Source organism: Theropithecus gelada, chromosome 11 (genome assembly GCF_003255815.1).
Source record: "Theropithecus gelada isolate Dixy chromosome 11, Tgel_1.0, whole genome shotgun sequence".
Classification (NCBI taxonomy): domain Eukaryota; kingdom Metazoa; phylum Chordata; class Mammalia; order Primates; family Cercopithecidae; genus Theropithecus; species Theropithecus gelada.
In genome coordinates, this window is record NC_037679.1 from 98739387 (window position 1) to 98759283 (window position 19897).

Consider the following 19897-nt stretch of genomic DNA (forward strand, 5'->3'; position numbering starts at 1 on the left):
ACATTTTGTGTGTGCGCACATAGTGTGTATATGTGTGTATGTGTGAGTGTATGTGTATGTGTGTGAGTGTATATGTGTATGTACATAGTGTGTATGTGTATGTGTATGTGTGAGTGTATGTGTGTGTGTACATTGTGTGTGTGTGTGTGAGTGTGTGTGTGTGTATGCATTCTGGGGGCTGCACTTCCTTCTCCATGCTACCTCCCCTGTGGCCAGTGTGAACCTGGGCTGTAGGGACTAACCAAGGAGGCAGCTGTGAAGCAAAATGGGCCATTTTCTCAGGGCTAGTGTGAGCACACTCAGTACCTCAGTGTCTTGGATTTCCTTTATCTGAGGCTGTTTTGCCTCCCTTGTCTTTTCCTCTCACAGATATTCCCCTGCTCCCTGGCTCCCCACGCCGGCTGAGCCCTCAGGCAGGGACCAGAGGGGGCCAGGGCCCCAAACACGGACAGCAGTATCTCCAGACGCCAGGTCCCCGGGCCCCAGGTCTGCAGGGCAGTTCCAGCCGAGATCCTGGCCAGTCCTGTGGCCCAGAGAGTGCCCGCAGCAGCTCTGTGAGTACTGGGCAGGGGTGGGGTCGGGGGACAGGCCGGTCCTGTTTGAGGCCCCCAAGGAGCCTCTGGACCAGGGCATCCTCCAGTTAGGAGCACGTGTGTGAGTGAAAGAGAGAGGCCTGGGTAGGGCCTTTTCTCCTCTGTCTCCAAGTCAGGCACACTTTCCCAGTGCCCTGTTCTGGTCAGAGGAGGGTCGGGAAAGGAGAAGGCACGGGAGGCCAGCTGATGCCACCAATTGGTCTGTAGACCCCCTGGGTCCCCTCCTGCAAGCCTGAGCCTTCTCTGCTATGGTGGCTCTGAGTCTCTCCCTTGTGCCTGGAGCTTCATCTGGTTGCCCAGGTGACCTCTCAGGTGGCTGCAGAGGCAGCTGAGTTTCAAACCAGTAATAAACAGGGGAACACCCACGGGGAGAGGCCGGTCCCTCCCCTGCTTCACCGTGTTCTCTCTCCTCCTCCTCTTTCCACCTCCCCACCTCTGGCGTGGAAGAGAGCAGAAGTCAGTTCCCTGCTGCTGTCTTTGACAGGGTCCTCACCAGTGGCGGGAGAGGAGGATGTGGGGCTGTGAATAGTGCCTGGTGAATTCCCGTGGGTGGGAGGGTAGGGGGCAGGCCAGGTGACTAGAAATTGGTCTTTGTTCCAATGGATCCAGAGAACCTGCCTGTGAGTATTCTGTGTTTAAATATGTAGAGTATTTGCAGGCAGTGGTGCAGATCTGCAAGGAGGTGAGTGTGTGTGGGCCATGGTGCCTGTGGAAGGGGGTGTGTGTGTTAGAGCGCACTCGGGTAGATACATGTGCACACAGGCCCCTTCACCTGTATGGTGCAGGTGTGCTGGTGCAGGGAGACAAGGGTAGAGGTGGCTGTGTGTGCATTTGGAGGTGCTTGCATGTGTGTGTGCAGGCGTGGGCGTGTGGCTCTGTGTGGAGGCAGGAGGTGCGGTTGTGAGGGGTTTGCTGCTGCAGGTACAGTCTGTGTGTGAGTGTGTGTGTGTGTGCATGGATGCTGGAGCATGTGTGAAGGCACCAGTGCCCAGAATGTCAACAGGTGGGTGGAGGGCTTTGCAAGCTGGCATGACAGATTAACTTAGGCCATTTGGTCCTTTTACTGGAGGCACTGGGGGCCTCTGGGCCTGAGGGGCTTGCTTCTGAGTCCATTTCCCTGAGCCCAGAGCATAGATCAGCCTCGTCTGCTCTCAGCCCTTACTCACCAGACCTTGCCCTGCCTCTCCTTTCTCTCTGGCTAGGTCATCAACAACTATCTGGATGCCAATGAGCCTGTGTCCTTGGAAGCCCGTCTTAGCCGCATGCACTTCCATGACAATCAGAGGAAGGTCGACTATGTGCTTGCCTACCACTACCGGAAACGTGGGATGCACCTGGCCCAAGGCTTCCCTGGCCACTCGCTGGCTATCGTCTCCAATGGGGAGACAGGCAAGGAGCCTCATGCTGGGGGCCCAGGTGACATTGAGCTGGGGCCACTCGATGCCCTGGAGGAGGAGAGGAAGGAGCAGCGGGAGGAATTTGAGCACAATCTGATGGAGGCTGGACTGGAGCTTGAGAAGGACTTGGAGGTGAGTCATGCGGGTGGCCAGGGACTTGTAGATGGAGTGGCACCGCAGAACCAGGCTCCTAGTGAGAGTGCACCTGAGAGAGAGCCTCGGCTTTATTCGGCAGGTGGACTTTTTTTCTGCTGGAGAAACCAGAGTTTCTTTCTTTCTTCTTTTAAATTTTTTTTTTGAGACAGAGTCTCACTCTGTCACCCAGGCTGGAGTGCATTGGCCCCGTCTCAGCTCACTGTAAGCTCCGCCTCCTGGGTTCCTGCTATTCTCCTACTTCAGCCTCCCGAGTAGCTGGGACTACAGGTGCCCGCCACCGCACCCGGCTAATTTTTTGTGTTTTTTTTTTTTTTTTTAAGTAGAGATGAGGTTTCACCATGTTAGGATGGTCTTGATCTCCTGACCTCGTGATCTGCCTGCCTCGGCCTCCCAAAGTGCTGGGATTACAGGCATGAACCACCGTGCTGGGCCTGGAGAAACCAGATTTTCTTGCCCAAGGACTTTAGAAACAGTCTTATATTGCTAGTGGTCCTGCCTGGGGGATTCCAGGTAGTAGTGGTGGGGTGGTGGTGTGCCAATCTGTTCTTTGGGAGTTGGGAGTTGGCCTAGTTAGACATTAAAGGCAAGAAATTTCTTCTTGACATTCTCAGGCCACATCTGGTGGCCTTCTCCATACGGTTTCCTTGGGAAGAAGACCTAGTTTTCCTTGTTGAATTTTGGAATAAAATTCCTCTATATCAATCTCCTTCACTAAGGAATGAGCTTGTCTGGGACCCCCGAGGGAGCTGATTTGAGATATATTTGGAAACTCAGTTGGGACATTGGACGTATTTTATCAACCTATAAGCTACGGATACTCACACCTGCTGTCAGTGCAAGGGAATCTATGGAAATCCATTCATACACATATCCACCCATCCATCCATTCATCCATCCATCTGTCCACCCACCCATGCATCCATCCATCTGTCCACGCACCCACCCACCCACCCACCCACCCATCCATCCACCCATCCATCCATCCATCCATCCATCCATCCATCCATCCATCCATCCATCCATCCATCCATCCATCCATTCATCCATTCATCCATCCATCTGTCCACCCACCCACCCATCCATCCATCCATCCATCCATCCATCCATCCATCCATCCATTTATCCACACCACACTGATCTTTAAAAATGACCTTCCCTTGCCAGGCGCGGTGGCTCACGCCTGTAATCCCAGCACTTTGGGAGGCCGAGGCGGGTGGGTCACGAGGTCAGGAGATCAAGACCATTCTGGCTAACTTGGTGAAACCCTATCTCTACTAAAAATACAAAAAATTAGCCGGGCGTGATGGCAGGTGCTTGTATTCCCAGCTACTCAGGAGGCTGAGGTAGGAGAATGGCGTGAACCTGGGAGGCAGAGCTTGCAGTGAGCTGAGATAGTGCCACCGCACTCCAGCCTGGGCAACAGAGCGAGACTCTGTCTCAAAAAAATAAAAAAAAAAGAAAAGAAAAAATGACCTTCCCTTGCCATCTCCCCCAAACTCATTCTTACCCTTCCCTACCCTTCTCCAGGTCATGGGCCTCATCTTGGGTGTGGGCTGGTCACCTTGACCTGTCAGGTCTTTGTGCTGTTGCCCTCTCTGCGTTAGGCACTCTTCCTCAGACCTGTGCATCACATTCCCTCTCTTCAGGTCCCTGCTCAAATGTCATCTTCTTCCAGACATCTTCCCTGACCATCCTAGCCAAAATACCTCCACCTCGTCCCTCTCTGTCCCTCAATCCTGCCTTACTTCTTCATCGCACTTAGCATTGCTACCTGGAATAACAATGATGGACTTTTTTTTTTGTTTGTTTGTTTTTTAATCTGTGCTCCCACTAGCTCCATAAAGGCAGAGATCTTGTTTGGTTCGCTGCACATCCCCAGTACCTAGGACAGACTCTGGCACATATAGGTGCTTAATAAGTGTCAGCTGAGTATATGAGTGACCTCCCTGAGCCTCAGGTCCCTTATCTGCAAAATAATAGACGCCTTGCTGGATTATACTTAAACATGCCTCATCATTAGATGGGGTAATGAAAATTCCAGCACAACGTCTGGTACATAGTAGGTGCTTAATAAATGCTTATCATGATGATTTTAAAAGGTGTCATGCTGAGGCTTGAGGTGCCATTTTCATCAGAAGTCTGCCTTATAAGATTTAAGTTGGCTGGGTGCGGTGGCTCATGCCTGTAATCCAAGCACTCTGGGAGCCGAGGTGGGAGGATCATGAGGTCAAGAGATCAAGACCAGCCTGGCCAGTATGGTGAAACTCTGTCTCTATTAAAAATACAAAGAAATCAGTGGGCATGGTGGTGCTTGCCTGTAGTCCCAGCTACTCGGGAGGCTGAAGCAGAAGAATCGCTTGAACCTAGGAGGTGGAGGTTGCAGTGAGCTGAGATCGTGCCACTGCACTCCTGCCTGGGTGACACAGGGAGACTCTGCCTCAAAAAAAAAAAAAAAGAAAAAGATTCAAGTTAATGCTCTCCTCAGACTGGAAGGGATCCCCAGAGGTCATATATCCTTTCCTTTCCCCTGTCCCCAGGCAGAATGGCATGTGGCCTGGCTCATGCCTCGTGGTGCCGGCCTGTGCTGCTTTGCCAGACCCTTAAGGCAGAAGACACTCTTCTGCTTTCCACCCATGTAGGAAGAGAGTGCTCCCAGGGATGCTTTAGGCTTCCTTGCTGTTGGAGTGCTGATTTTCATTTTTTGAAACCCAAAGCTCACTTGGTGGCTCCAACTGGGATCTGCTAACATGGTGTCTCCATAGTAAAGATGCATTCTGAGCTCCAGGAACTTACCAGTGTGGGAGCTATAGTGCATGCCTCTGTTGTTGGGTCTGAGGGAGCAGAGGCCAGGGCTTCACTCAGCTGCTCAGTTGGGAAGCAGTGCTCAAGAGGGTGAGCTCTTAAGGCCAATTACATATGTTCACATTCCAGGCCTGACTTACTAGCTCATGACCTTGGGCAGGTTACCTTACCTTTTTGGTAAAGCTTCCTGGTCTATAAAAAGGAAATAACAGGGCAGGGTGCAGTGGCTCACATCTGTAATCTCAGCATTCATCTCAGACGGTGAGGCGGGTGGATTGCTTGAGGTCAGGAGTTTGAGACCAGCCTGGCCAACATGGTGAAAACCTGTCTCTACTAAAAATACAAAAATTAGCTGGGTGTGGTGGTGCGCACCTGTAGTCGCAGCTACTCTGGAGGCTGAGGCAGGAGGATCGCTTGAACCCTGGAGGTGGAGGTTGCAGTGAGCCGAGATTGCACCACTGTACTCCAGCCTGGGTGACAGAGCAAGACTCTGTCTCCAAAAAAAAAAAAAAAAGAGAGAATAATAATAACAGTACCTTCTTCAGTGGGTTATTATGAAGATGAAACAAGGTAACTAAATAACGTACCTAGAACACTAACAATGAATATTACTGCTATTATTATTGTTTACAGTTGCCAGGTTTAGCAAACAAAAATGCAGCATGCCTAGTTAAATTTGAATTTCAGTTCAACAATGCATACTTTTTTTTTTCTTAGCGTGTACAATGAAATATTGGGGACATACACTAAAAATTATTCACTGTGGATTTGAAATTAAAATGTAATGGTCCTGTCCACCCTTAATGCTACAATCAACACCATTGCCCATCTCGACTGCCCCCGTCTCTCCACCATGCTTCATTCTGGTTTCTGTCGGATGTTCCCCGCTTTGGAGGGCACAGAGATGGCTCTTGGGACTGACCAGTGTTAGACTGGGGTCCTGGGTAGTTGTTCCTGTTGTTCCTGTTCCTGTCCCAGACTCCTCCCTCCCAGCCCCCACCCATGGCTTCAAGGCCACTCAACACTTTTGCATGAGGCTACTCGGGTTCGCGCAGCCTCCCCCAGCATCCCTGTCATCAGAGCCTCCACCTCTCATTGTGGCCTACTGTCTGGCAGTGTTGTCTCTGTCTTCCAAAACATGGTTATTATGATCAGTGTTGGGACCTTGAATGCAAAAGGTTGAGTTTACCCTACTTTTCAACCCTGGCATATTACTATCACTGGTCTGCACAAGAACTCTTGGGTTATCTGTTTAAATCTCCCCCTGACCCTGCTCTGCTTGCTACCTCGCAGGCAGTCATTCCAAGGCGTCATCATTCTGGAGAAGATATAGTGTTTGTTTTTTAATTAAAAAAAAAAAAAAAAGACTATTGTGTAGAACAGTTTTAGACTTACAGAAAAATCGGAAGATTGTACAGCGTTTCCATCTACCCCATTCCCAGTTTCCTGTATTATTAACACCTTACATTAATAGGATACATTTGTTACAATTAATGAACTAATATTGGCACATTATCATTAACTAAGATTTACACTTTCTTCAGATTTCCTTACTGCTGCCTTTTTTTTTTAACCTGCTGCGACCCTTCCCTCCCCCCCCCCCCCTCCCTCTCTCTCCCTCTCTCCCCTCCCCTCCCCTCCCTTTCCTTTCCCTTCCCTTCCCTGGATGAAGTTTTTGCTCTTGTTCCCCAGGCTGAAGTGCAATGGCGCCATCTCGGCTCTCTGCAACCTCCGCCTCCCGGGTTCAAGCAATTCCCCTGCCTCAGCCTCCCGAGTAGCTGGGATTACAGGCGACTACCTGTAATTTTTGTATATGTAGTAGAGATGGGGTTTCACCATGTGGACCAGGCTGGTCCTGAACTTCTGACCTCAGGTGATCCACCCACCTCGGCCTCCCAAAGTGCTGGACAGGCGTGAGCCACCACGCCTGGCCGATTTTTCTATTCAGAGTTGTCCTTAGACTTCTCTTGGTGGTGACAGTTTCTCAGAACTGTATGCATTCTTAATTTACATAGAAGGTACTGTTTTATAGCCCATTCTGTTTTTTTACTTTTTTCTCTAGCACTTTATTTTTCAGATCCATTCACATTCTGCATGTACATTGACTCCATTATTTCATTTTTATTTATTTTTGAGACCAGGTCTCACTCTGTCACCCAGGCTAGATTGCAGCAGTGTGATTTCAGCTCACTGCAGCCTCAACTTCCAGGTGCCAGTGATCCTCCTGCCTCAGCCTCTTGAGTAGCTGGGACCACTGGTGTGTGCCACCATGCCCAGCTAATTTTTGCATTTTTTTGTAGAGACGGGGGGGCTTCACCATGTTGCCCAGGCTGTTCTTGAACTCCTGACCTCAAGAGATTCATCCACTTCAGCCTCCCAAAGTGCTGGGATTAGAGGGGTGAGCCACAGTGCCTGGCCAGACTCCATTATTTTTATGAATGAGCAGTTTTGCAGCCACCACAGTGTACCTAGTCACTCCCCTCGTAATAATGACACTTAGGTTGCCTCCAATTGTGTGCCACTGCAAAAAAGGATGGAGAATGAATCATCGCCTCCTTTGGGGCCAGCGTTCTGTGATATCCCCCGCTCCCTCCGTGCCATGTTGGTGTTAAACCGTGGTTGGAGATTCATCAGCTGGAGCCTGTGAGGTTCTGAACGACTTTTCACCATGTTAAGATGCTCGGCCATGGCTGCGAGCAGCGGCCTGGAATGGGGCCTCGCAGGAGAGGGCGACTTGCCTGACTGCACCTGGTGGCGGTCTGAAGCGTAGGTGCAGTGTCCCCACCTGCTCCGCTGACCCACCCTTCTGAGTTGGGCTAGCTTTTAGGCTCCAGGTGCATTAACTTTAAGGCAAATGGAGAGCAAATGGGTTCCTATCAGAGACCCATTAAAAATGATTCACTTAGCCTTACGGATCAAAAGAACTTTGCATCCAATGAACTCTGTTTGAATATCAGAGAATTCACTTCCCACCCTCCTTGATAGCTGGGCATGCTTTTGACAGGATGATAATTGGTGCATACCTCCCATTTGGCATTTCACTTTTTCATCTTTTGTGCATATTTCCATGTATTGATACTGCCCATGTTCATATTCTAAAGACAATGTATTTTATCAAATGTCTTTAAAGTATGGACGTTTGCTTTCTTAGTTTGACCATTTGATTAGAATTTCATTTAAAGTCATCCTTGGAGATGCTTACGGGTGACAGACATCTGCACCCTCACTTCCAGTTCATAGAAATGAGGGCCACCTGTGGGTGCTGTGCATTGCGTCAGAGTGGGAGGCTAATGTAAGCAGTTCAGGAGGCTGCCCCAGCCTTGAGTGTCCAGAGAGTTCCCTGTAGTCTTGGCGGAACTGGGAGTGGGTAAGCTGAACAGGCTCTGACACAGCTCTCGGGAGGTCTGGTCGGCCCACCTCCTCCCACTCTCTCTTAAAGAAACCTCCTGCTTTGACCCAGAGAGCGAGCAGGGCAGAGGCGGAGACTCACGTGCACGGGTGTCAACCTGGGCACCTGAGAGAGGAGTCTGAAAACCAGGCACAGGGCAGTCCTGTGGAAGCCAGGAGGACGTGTTTGTAGACTTTGAGTTAAAGGCCTTCTCTCACCTTGCAGGCCCTGAAATCCTAGTGGACATGGCCCCAAACTTTATCCTTGTGGGCAGCTAGATAGCTGATATTGGAAACGGAGAAGACGGCATGACAGAAAGGCCAGGTGCACCCTTGCTAGGGGCTGGCTTTCCTGAGATTGGGGGACCAGGGAACTGATAGCAGAAGTTGGCTTTAAAAGTCATTGTGGGCCGGGCGCGGTGGCTCAAGCCTGTAATCCCAGCACTTTGGGAGGCCGAGAGGGATGGATCACGAGGTCAGGAGATCGAGACCATCCTGGCTAACACGGTGAAACCCCGTCTCTACTAAAAAATACAAAAAACTAGCCGGGTGAGGTGGCGGGTGCCTGTAGTCCCAGCTACTCGGGAGGCTGAGGCAGGAGAATGGTGTAAACCCGGGAGGCGGAGCTTGCAGTGAGCTGAGATCTGGCCACTGCACCCCAGCCTGGGCGACAGAGCGAGACTCTGTCTCAAAAAAAAATAAATAAAAAGTCAGTGTGGCCTGGCATCTCCAGCAGGTCTGTGGGCCGTTCTTGGAGGGGACAGCATACCATCAGGGAAGCCTGGGGGCCCACACTGCTTTCGGGAGGTGGAGCTCTCCTCTCTGTCTTGGTATCAGTTGCGAATCCAGGAATGGCCCAAATCCTTTCTCTGTAGAGAGGAGACTCCCTCCTCTTATGCCAAGAGGTGTCTCTGACCCCTGACTCCTCACCCTGTAGGTCTGGCAGAGCCTGGATGTCTGGCATCTCAACCTGACTTGCAGCACTGAGCCAAAGGTGGCAGGGGGACATCTTGGGTGTGTGATGTCGTGTCCTCCCATGAGACCCATTTAGTGGAGAGGACTAAGAAAATCAGAATGTTGTCTCGCTTTCTGTTTTCTTTTTCTTTTTCTTTTTTCTTTTTTGAGATGGAGTCTCACTCTGTCGCCCAGGCTGGAGTGCAGTGGCGCAATCTCGGCTCACTGCAACCTCCGCCTCCCGGGTTCAGGTGGTTCTCCTGCCTCAGCCTCCTGAGTAGCTGGGATTACAGGTGCCCGCCACCACGCCCGGCTAATTTTTGTATTTTTAGTAGAGACAGGGTTTCACCATGTTGGTGAGGCTGGTCTCAAACTCCTGACTGTGCGATCTGCCTGCCTGCCTCGGCCTCCCAAAGGCTTTGCTTTCTTAAAACCAGCTGCCACTGTTTCTCGGGCTCTGTCGCCATCCCACTTTCCCACCTCCTTTTCAGGAAGAGGTGGGGGTGGCTTTCAGAAATTCTGTCTTTAGAGCGAGATTTAATCTATGGTTTAAAGGAAGAAAACAGAATTTTCTGAGTGCCTTTTTTGAGCCTCATGATGTGTGGTTTTGCTTTCACTGGTGCTCATTTAGTCTTCATGGATACTCTGCAAGGGGGTGTTATTAGCTTGGAGGAGAGAAGCCAACTGGCTTGGCCAAGGTCATACGGCCACTAAGGGGTCCTGCTGGGATTTGCACCCCGTCTGAGCTTTAGAGCTTCTAGGATCCTTGTCATCCCAGGGAAAATGAACCAAGCACTTTATAGTAGTTTTCTGTTCCTCCCTCCCCAGAGTTCACGGAGATTCTCTGCAGAGGCCAGCAGTTACTTATTCAAAGCGGGACCGATTTATGGAGTACCTGTTCTCCCTTTCCAGAAGGAGCGTGTGGCGCCAGGGCCGTGAGCCCACTGGAGTCTGGGCTTTTTGCTCTCGCTGGAGGCTGCTCTGTGGCCTCTGAAGCACAGGCTGGCCCTGGGTGACCATTTTTTGGGACCCAGCTCAGTCCATCGCCTCACAGGGCGAACACTCAGACTCGCCGCTGTCTTCCTCACTCTTACCTGTATAAAATTTGTCTTGAAGCAGTTCTCCTCTTATTCTCAAGTCTGGCTTTGGTTTTGCTTTGCTGGGGAAACTAGGGCTTAGAATCCTTAGGAAAACCTTGCTGTTTGGTTTTCCAGGGTGACAGCGTCCCCGGAGGCCTTCCTGCCCATTGCTCTGCCTTGGGCATCCACAGAGGGCAGGCTGCTGGTGCTGGATCGGGGAGTGGTGTATTTCTGTGGGATGGGGATCTCCAGACCCCCACTGACTCCATTATAAAATGAGTCTGTTTTCTCCTCTGGAGTGGGATGGGGGCGTGTGTTCCTAGGAAAGGATGTAGCAAATGCAAATGTGGGTTTTAATGATGCCCTTGTCTCTACTATTTGTTGGTGCCGCTGTGGTGCTCTCCTGAGTGTAGGGAACAGTAGTGCCGCTGCTGCTCACACTAATGACTGGGGAAGATGCGACGATTTCCCCCTGGCCTTGGCTGTGTTCCTGTCCCACTTGTCCCACCTCCAGGCAGCAGGCTGGGGCCTTGGGCTTCTCCCTTGCCTCTTTCCTACCCCAGGGGATCTTTGAGGAACACAACAAAGAACCCTGCAATCCCTGCCTATGAGACCGCACAGCTGAGGAGAGGCAGGCACAGTAGGGCTGGATTTGATCTCAGAGGGGATGCCTCCAGGCAGCCTGGGGTAGGGATGCACAGGGAAAGCAGGGAGGGGCAAGGGAAGCCCCCGAACCCCCAAACCCAGGTACATGTCTATTTCCATCTCCAAAGATTCTATAATGAGAACATTAACCTTCAGCATTCTCCTCTGATGCTCCTTTTAGCACCCCCCACCCCAACCTCCCCAACCCTGAGGAGGTTAGAGCAGCTGGTGTGCTTTCTCACTGACTAGGAAACGTAAAGCACCTTGTCAAGCGGGCGAGCAGCAGGGCTGCGCCTTGAAACAAGGTCTTGCTTCTGCTCCTCTCGTTCTTTATTATCTTGTACTCCCCAGGGGTGGCACTCATCCAGCCACAGAGATGAACACTGTCCAGGTTTTGTACAAAATTGGGCAGTGGGTCTAGTGAAAAGCAGGCTGAGGGTTTACAAGGAGGAGGAAGGGAGCTGGGTGTGGCTCTTTTCCAAGTCCTTTATGTCTGGAGTCTTTTACCAACTGACACGTTGCTTCTGGAGATTTGTAGGATTCCTCAGACGGGGCTGGAAGGAGGTTTCTGGGCTTTGACATGCCATATCCCAAACTGCAGCACCAGATGGCACAGCTCAGCAAACGTCGCGATTGTCCTTGTCAAGGGTTTCTGGTCTGTGCATCACCTTAGCCAGCTGTGTGCTTTGCTGATTTTCTTTGTTACCAGGTGCCACCTGTGATGTGTGAGAAGGTGGGATCATAGGACATTACAGTCGTAAGAGCTTGAGATAATTTCTTTCAATTTCATCTTAGAGCAGGAACTGAAGCCCAGAGAGAGCCTGTGACTGGCACAAGGTCACACTGCTGGTTAATGCCTTAATCGGATTAAATACTGACATTATAGAGTCTATGCAGACAAATAAGCCACGGGCGTCTGGCTTTCTTGCGTTAGTCTTTCTCCTAGCAAAGTTATTATCTCCCTGTCTGACTGGTATTCCTGGTATAACTGTACCTGCTGTTCGTGGCTGGTGCCTGCCCTGATTCACCGTATGTTATGCTGGTTGTTAAATATCTTGAGTATCATCTGTGCTTCCTACTGTCATTCACATCAATGTCTGCATTTGGTGAAGAGAGACTTGGGGGACAGTCGGTCTCTGTCTTGCTAATCATCCCTCTTCGCGGCACTGCTAGATGTTTTGGGCTCTGAGACGAACATTGAGGGCGAAAACCCTTCTCCATCCATCACTTGATAAGTTCAGGGCCTTTGTCGGTCTGGGGCTGGTTGGGCAGTCACAGCAGCTGTAAAGCAGCTGCCAGGAGGGACCTGCCAGGCTCGGCCTCTGGCCCCTCTCTCCTGCTTTTAATGCAGCAGACATTTACTGAGCACCTACTAGGTGCTAGGTCCGGGGTGGGCTGGGAACTGAGGATGCCGAGGTGAATAAGACGTGGCCCCTGCTTTCAAGGGAAGCAGACCTGACCTGGGAGAATCACACAATAGGGTCTAAAAGTGCAGTAACAGAGGTGAGAAGAGTCCTGGGAAAGTGACCGATGGTCCGACGGACTGGGTAGGCTTAACTCTGTTTTGAAAGTCTGGGTGAAATCACCTTCCCTCTCCCTGCCCCCAGACGCTGGGGTCCAGCAGGAGTGGGTGAGCGGTGTTTCCTACCCCTGTCAGATCTCCAGGAAGAATTCGCCCTCAGGATGCTGAGTTGCTGGCGTGGACTGTGCAAGTTTGAAAGGTTTAGCTGAAGTGGGTGGTGTACGTGGTAGACAGTCTTTGAGGCTTTGAGGTCTGAGGATGCACAGAGTGGTTATATCTGGGCTTGCCAGATGATGAGGGTGGTTCTTGGGGCTACTTCAGCCTTAAGTGTCCCTCCTTCACTGCACAGTCTCCCTGCTACCCCTGGACAGCTTCTTAGGGTGCTTATATCTGATGACTCCTGGGGCCATGTGACGGTATCAGCGGTTCTTGAATCTTGAGGGTTTTGTGGATAGAATTCAGGGTTAGAATCCACAAACTTGAACACTGGAAAATTACATCTTTATTTTCATCAACATTTAACTGACATTTAGTATCTACTTCAGTTAATGATATAGGCAAAAACCTACATTAAGATGAGTTCCTGTGACTGTCACTAGTAGAAATAACACATGGAGGCCAGGCGCAGTGGCTCACACCTGTAATCCCAGCACTTTGGGAGGCCTTAATGGGTGGATCACCTGAGGTCAGGAGTTCCAGACCGGCCTGGCTGACATGGTGAAACTGTGTCTCCACTAAAATACAAAAATTAGCCAGACGTGGTGGCACGTGCCTGTAATCCCAGCTACTCCAGAGGCTGAGGCATGAGAATTGTTTGAACCCAGGAGGTGGAGATTGCAGTGAGCCGAGATTGTGCCACTGCCCTCCAGCCTGGGTGACAGAGTGAGACTGTCTCAAAAAACAAAACAAAACAACAACAACAAAACAATAACAATAACGAACACATAGATTTGTATCACATCAAATTTGTTGCACAAATCTCGAAAACAAATTAGAGTCATTTCTACTTAGAAATTATGTTAATTTTTAGATGCGTCTCTAGGTCTCATTATTTCATGTGTTAATAGAGAAGGAAGTCTATTACTACATCAAAAATTTATATTTAACTCTTTGGATAACTCTATTTCTATACATTTAGTCTCTCTGTTGCCCTGGATAATTATTTTATACATTCTGAGAGGGGTCCATAGATTTCATCAGACTGTCCTGAGGTTCCATTCCATGGCCCCCAAATGCTTACAAACCCTGGAACATATTCCCCAAAGCCTAGGAGAAGCCTTAGGTAGAGCGTGGTAGTCCTGCCTGGCTGCTGTATGAAGGGAGATCAAATGGGAACGCCTGCCACCTGCTCTCTGGGGACGCATTGGCCGGAGAGGGCTCCTGAAGAGTCCTGCTGCAGGTGCACTCGTGGAGCACGGGATGATGCTGGGCTCCTGTGTGCGGCTGCCGCTCCATGTGCATGGCTACCTGCACTTTGGAAGCATGTCATTTAGTCTGTGGTGTGCCTGAACCCAAGAATGGAGCTGAGCACTGGAAGACCTGGGTTCTAGGACCTTGTCTGCTGCCAACTGGCTTCTTTCTGGATCTCGACTTCTGTTCTGGAAAAAGAGAAGGTTGGGTGTGAAATCAGGGATTCTCCAGCTGTGTATCTGACAGTGCCATCTTCCCATGACTTGGACTGAGGCAGTCTATACCAAAATAAAAACATTGATAATGTTTTTGCAATTTACTAAGAAGTAACATGAATAAAGATAGTTTTCTCAATTTACAGTTGTTCTAACAGATCTTTTTGTGAAACCTTTGGAAGCTGTTACTCCTTGCCTGCCAGTAAGTACTTGCTGAGGGCAAAAGGAGTGGGTGAGAAGTGAAAGAATATTAATGGGAGCATGTGGAATTGGCCAATCATGTTTAATTTCTAGGCTTAGTTTGGGTTGAGGATTTTTCTACAGAATTGTTCCTAGTTTTAATGGTGGAATTAAGCACATCGGTACGTTAAGGACCTTTGTAAAGGATCTTGCAAACAGCATCATGACCTATGGGTGTTCTCCTAGCTCCCACCAGTCTCCAAGGCCCCTTCCTGCTCTGCTATTCTGTCAACCTACAGCACATAATGATGCATTCTGCTCAAAAGGCCGACGACTCTTGTTCTGAGTGGACTCATGAATCTGTGTGGAGTGAAGGCCATTCTCCAGAGGAGATAATGCTGCTGTTTACATCCAGGCACCAATACGAGCAATGGTGCGTCCCACTTATTCCCAGCCTTCCCTGTTCTGTGCACACAATTGTAAGGGAAAACAAAGCGAAAGTTACAATGGAAGCAAAAGGAAGGAAGAACAGCTGTTGGGGCTGTTAGCTGTGTCACTGTCTGCTGAGTGGGGCATGCCCTTAGGAGGCCTCACGTTCTCTTATCTCTCTTGGCTTGCCCAGGAGCTTAGCTAAAGTCAGAGGGTTCCATGATGATTCATGGGCATGGACATTTATGGCCTAATGGTTCCTAGGGGACCCTGGGTCCATTCTGATGTCTCCCAGAATGTGTTTACCATTCCTTGAGCATCACTGGGTTGGGAGTCTCGGCTGCTGCAAACCACTCCACTGTGGCCAGCAGTTGGACTCTCTGTCCAGCCCAGCTCCCTGGGCAGTCGGACTCTCGGCTTGGATAGGGTGACTGCTGGTATTCATATTACTGCCTTGTTGAGTTTCCGCTCAGGAATTGATTATTCTCAGGTGTTACGGGCTGGGGTCTGTTTGACTGTGGATATTTCAGCCAATGTTGTTTATCCCTTTTTTTCTGGGCTCTTCCGGCCCAGGGAACTTGCACTTAGCTCATCCACAGGCCATTGGAGGGTGAAGGCTTCTTAGGCCTCAGAGAGGACCTGTGATTCTTAGTACCTTTTCAGGAACAGGAAGCAGAAGGAGTGGAATTTGTTGGGTGTGCTGTTCTGTTGTTCTGTTCAGACACGGGAACCCCCAAAGGCTTCAGAGTGGAAGCCCCAGAGTCCTCGGAGCTGGTGTGGGTTTGCTGCTGTCTCCCTACACACGCGGCCCGTGCGTGGTTACGAGTTTGTGTGTGTTGCTATGTACTGCTCTCACGATGCATTGTGGAGCTGGGGAGGTTGCATTCAGACCAACTCAGGCCACGCCTGTGAGCAGGGTCTGGCATCCCAGCTCTGCCTGCTGAAGGCTGAGAGCATCGGTGGTATGTGTGGGAGCTGCCTTCCCCACTGGGCTCCCCAGCAGCATGATGTAGCAAGAATAACTTAGGGGGTGGAAAGCGAAGGGCCAGGTTCACGGATGTGTGTCTTCGTGCAAGGTTCTTAGCCATGCTGGGTCTGTTTTCTTATCTGGGATCTGTATCCCACACCGTTCATGGGCAAAATACTTCATGGGATTACAGGCGTGAGCCACTGTGCCCGGCCTTTATTTTATTTTTGAAACATAGAGATGGAGTCTTGCTATGCTCTTGACCAGGCTGCTCTTTAACTCCTGGCCTCAAGTGATCCTCCCTTCTCCCAAAGTACTGGGATTACAGGTGTGAGTCGCCATGGATAGCCTCATTTTTTTTTTTTAACAGTGTGTGACACATTGATAATATAATAGCCTTTAGTGCTGTTTGTTGAATGATTCAAAGCAAAACACCTATCAAAGATAATACATTGTACAGTTGCTCCAGGGAGGCAGAGGTGCCCAGGAGCTGGAGTTGACAGGGAAAGCCAACTGGAGAGGAAACTCTTGCTGCCTTCTCCTAGCCCTGTCCCCATGTATAGCAGCCTGGGATCTCTGCGCATCAGCTCCTACCCTTTTCCCGCACTGAAACCTTCTCCAATTCCTGCTTCTCATTCAATAGCAGTGTTGCCTTTGGTTCTCCCATCTCCTTCCTCAGTCTGGGAAGAAAACACCACAGCAATCTGCAGCCTGCTCAGAGCCACCCACCTTGAAGAAACGCCCGAAGAGAGCAAAGCTAAAAGCCGGGGTGGGAGGAAGGGATGGGGGAGAGAAGGTGAGAGAGAGGAGACCTGTGGGGTAAACCCGAGTCCCTGAACAGGCCGCCCTCTGGTCCAGTGTTTTGAGGATTTGGTGACCTGTTGGGGAAAGAGGTTTAGCCCTGGGGTGTTAGCAGATTTTTTTCTATCTTTCCACCCTTCCTTCTTCTCTAGTTCTTGCCCTCTCTTCTTTCTTTCAACCCTCTCTGGCTCTGTGCCATTGGGCAGATTCCAAGGTCATAATGATTACTGTTGTCATGGACTTGGATTTGTCATGGGCTCTTCAGAAAAAAGACGCAGACACGATTTCCTGGGGACAGTATGTCAGGAACTGTCTCCTTGTTCCGAAGCCTTCTCTGGTGGTGGGATCTTACTTTTCCAGTCATCAGGAATTTCCTATTCAGTGTTGCCAGGAATACCTGTTCTCTCTTTCCTGCCGCTGGGGCCTCATGAATCTTGGGCCCCTCCCTCTCTGATCACTGTACTTCTGCTTTTGAAGTTATTAGTAATAATAGATACTTCTACCGTGCTAGGAACATAGAGTAACTCATTTAATCTTTAAAACTACTCCATGAAGCATACACTACCACTGCTCCTAGTTTGCAGAGAAGAAAATCAAAGTTACATAACTTGATCAGGGTCATCCCAGCACTGGCCCCCAGGGGGGTGGGGGAGCTGACATTCCACACCGTCCTCCTTGCCAGAGCCCCAGGTGGCTCCAGGCGCCACACGGCCCTGACATGCCACAGCACCTGGTGCTCCCTTCGGTTCTTTCAGCGTCATCCCCCAGCCTCAGCCCCTGGGAACTCTTGCTGCCAGTGAGGGATTCAGACCCTGAGAGCCTGAGCTGTCAGTCACTGCCACGTCCTCCCTCTCCAGGGATGAGGTGCCTGTCATCTGAGTTTGGCATGGGGAAAGGGGAGTCCTAGCTCCCACCATTTGGATTGTCAGCCACTTAAGAAAGTTCAGCGGAGGAGAACACCTCTGAACTTGAGAGTATCCTCTGCTTATCATTTTTTTTTTTTTTTTTTTGAAATGTAGTCTCGCTCTGTACCCAGGCTGGAGTGCAGTGGCGCGATCTCCGCTCACTGCAAGCTCCACCTCCCGGGTTCACGCCATTCTCCTGCCTCAGCCTCCTGAGTAGCTGGGACTACAGGCACCCGCCACCGCGCCCGGCTGATTTTTTGTATTTTTAGTAGAGACGGGGTTTCACCGTGGTCTCGATCTCCTTACCTTGTGATCCGCCCGCCTCGGCCTCCCAAAGTGCTGGGATTACAGACTCTGCTATATCATTTTGTTTCCTGTTCCCTTTGTTCTGCTGACCCCGTCTTCCCTCCTCTCAGCCTAGGTGGGAGGTTGTGGGTTGGGAAGAGCTGGATCCCTGCTGATACCTTTTAATTACCCATGGGCTGTGTTCGTGGTGAGAATCAGTCTGCTCAGGACGGCCCCTGAGACAGGTGTATGGGTCTGGAGCCAGCAGGCAGGGGTGAGAGGTAGCAAGGCTTCCCAGGGGGAGCAAGGCTAGAGGATGACACTGCAAAATTTGAAGATCGGGAAGGAGCATTGGGTGCTGTGGCGTGTCGGGGCCGTGTGGTGCCAGGAGCCACCTGGGGCTGTGGCAGGGAGGATGGGACGGTGTGGAGTATCAGCTCCCCTGCCAGAAGCAGTACTGGGACAAACCCACAGGTGTGCGTGCTGCTCATTCCTGCTACAGGCATCAGGAGAGGTGATGGTGGGCCTGGGAGGCGTCTGTCCTGGGCACACTCAGCCTTCCTCTTCTGTGGCTTCCCTTCCGTGTGGTTTTCCCATCACTCTCCCTCCTTCCAATCCTGCTCATTCAGACCCTTCAGTGTAACCCTGCTTTGTGGCAGCTGCATTTTTCTCAGGGATCAAAGCCTTAGGTGAATGGCAGTGTATTGGGCACCAGCAGGTGGTGCAGGTTCTGGAAATCACATCATATTGGCTCTTCCCTTTTGCAAAGACCATGGTCCCAGATGGGAGTCCCCCCTCCTTCACTCCAGCTTCCATAAGCTGCATACACTGGAGACTAATGCTGCAGCCACCAGGCAACATTTGGGATGGAACAGTCCGCAGGCGCAGAGGCCTGCGTTGCTCTCGGGGTGGAGAAAGAGGACGATCATGTGGTGGGCACATTTCGGGAGGTCAGTGTTTAACGAAGAAAGCAGAAGCCAGGAAACTGCCCAGGGTCGTGCAGGATGACCCACGTCCATGTGTGAGTTTCCTCCATATGGGGGCTACTCTCAGGGAGCGTGAGTGCTTAATCTGTTCACCGCCTCCTGCATTCTGGGTCACTCCTTCCCGCTGCTAGGATGCTCAAAAGTGGGAGCTAATTGAGTCATTAATCTTAGCCTAAACCAAGCTGAATTACACAGATATGCTGATATCTTCCACCCTCAAATGCAGAGTACAAATCCCTCCAGGACCAAAGGGCTGCGGTTTATCTGTGCTACCACCTATCATGTGTGCCAGTTTGGATAATTGCCAATTGTGTCTACACACACACACATCTTTGCACATCCTAGCTGTCTTACTGTGATGTTTGGAACGAAGAGTGGCAGAGCTGGGAAGGTTTCTTGAAGAAGAATGTTCTGGTGCAAAGCACAGTGTGACTGCCAGCCGGAATCTGAATTTCAGCTGAGCCACTAAAGCACATATGACTGTGGGGAAATTATATGGTACTTCACATCACTTCTGTTTTCTTCTCTGTAAAAGTAATCTGGCTGAATTGTTTGAAGAAGGATGGTGCATAGTGGGTGCTTAATGTTTGTCCAATAAATAATTAAATGATATAATGTATCACTATACTGATGCATTATACTGATATATCTCTGAGTGTAATCTAGCCTGTAAACTGACTGTAGTATACATATACTGATATATATGCAGTGCCTGACATACATCAGAAGCTCAGGATTAGCTGTTCTTAGAGTTTCTTAATATATGATCCAAAGATCCCTCAAACTCTTTTGTCTTTTTCTGGCCTCTGGGATGACCTACCTATAAGTTGGATGTAATCTCCCATCCTAATTATTGCCCATTCCTCTTCTGGCCTAGCTTTACAGACCAGCATGAGACTTCGACACTGCCCAATTGTCCGGTGCTGTGGAGAGTCTCCATTCAGAAAGACAGCTGCCTTTGTCCTTCCTTGTTTCTAGAGTCTCTAAAGCTCTGCCAAGAGCTAAGACCCCCATGTCACATACCTCACCAGGAAGCTGGATGGTCCTTAGAAAGACTCAGCTAAAATCATAGAGACCTTTGTATTCCTGGGTCCATCAATAAGTCATCCACCTTTGTGCCCTGGTTTGTGCTAGAACTCCCCTCCCCTCCCCCCCCCCCCCCCCCCCTCCCCCCCCCCCCCCCC

The 19897-nt window shown here is 50.3% G+C and overlaps 1 protein-coding gene across 1 annotated transcript in view; it reads left to right on the forward strand.

Annotated features, from left to right (window-relative positions):
• The first annotated feature begins 373 nt into the window (after positions 1–373).
• The window catches only part of ANO2 (anoctamin 2), a 364008-nt gene continuing 344484 nt past the window's right edge, over positions 374–19897 (forward strand). The window contains exons 1-2 of the mRNA XM_025401723.1: positions 374–554; positions 1796–2122. Coding sequence (XP_025257508.1) covers positions 1856–2122 — 267 coding nt within the window. The 5' untranslated portion in view covers positions 374–554; positions 1796–1855. The remainder of the gene's footprint in view (positions 555–1795; positions 2123–19897) is intronic.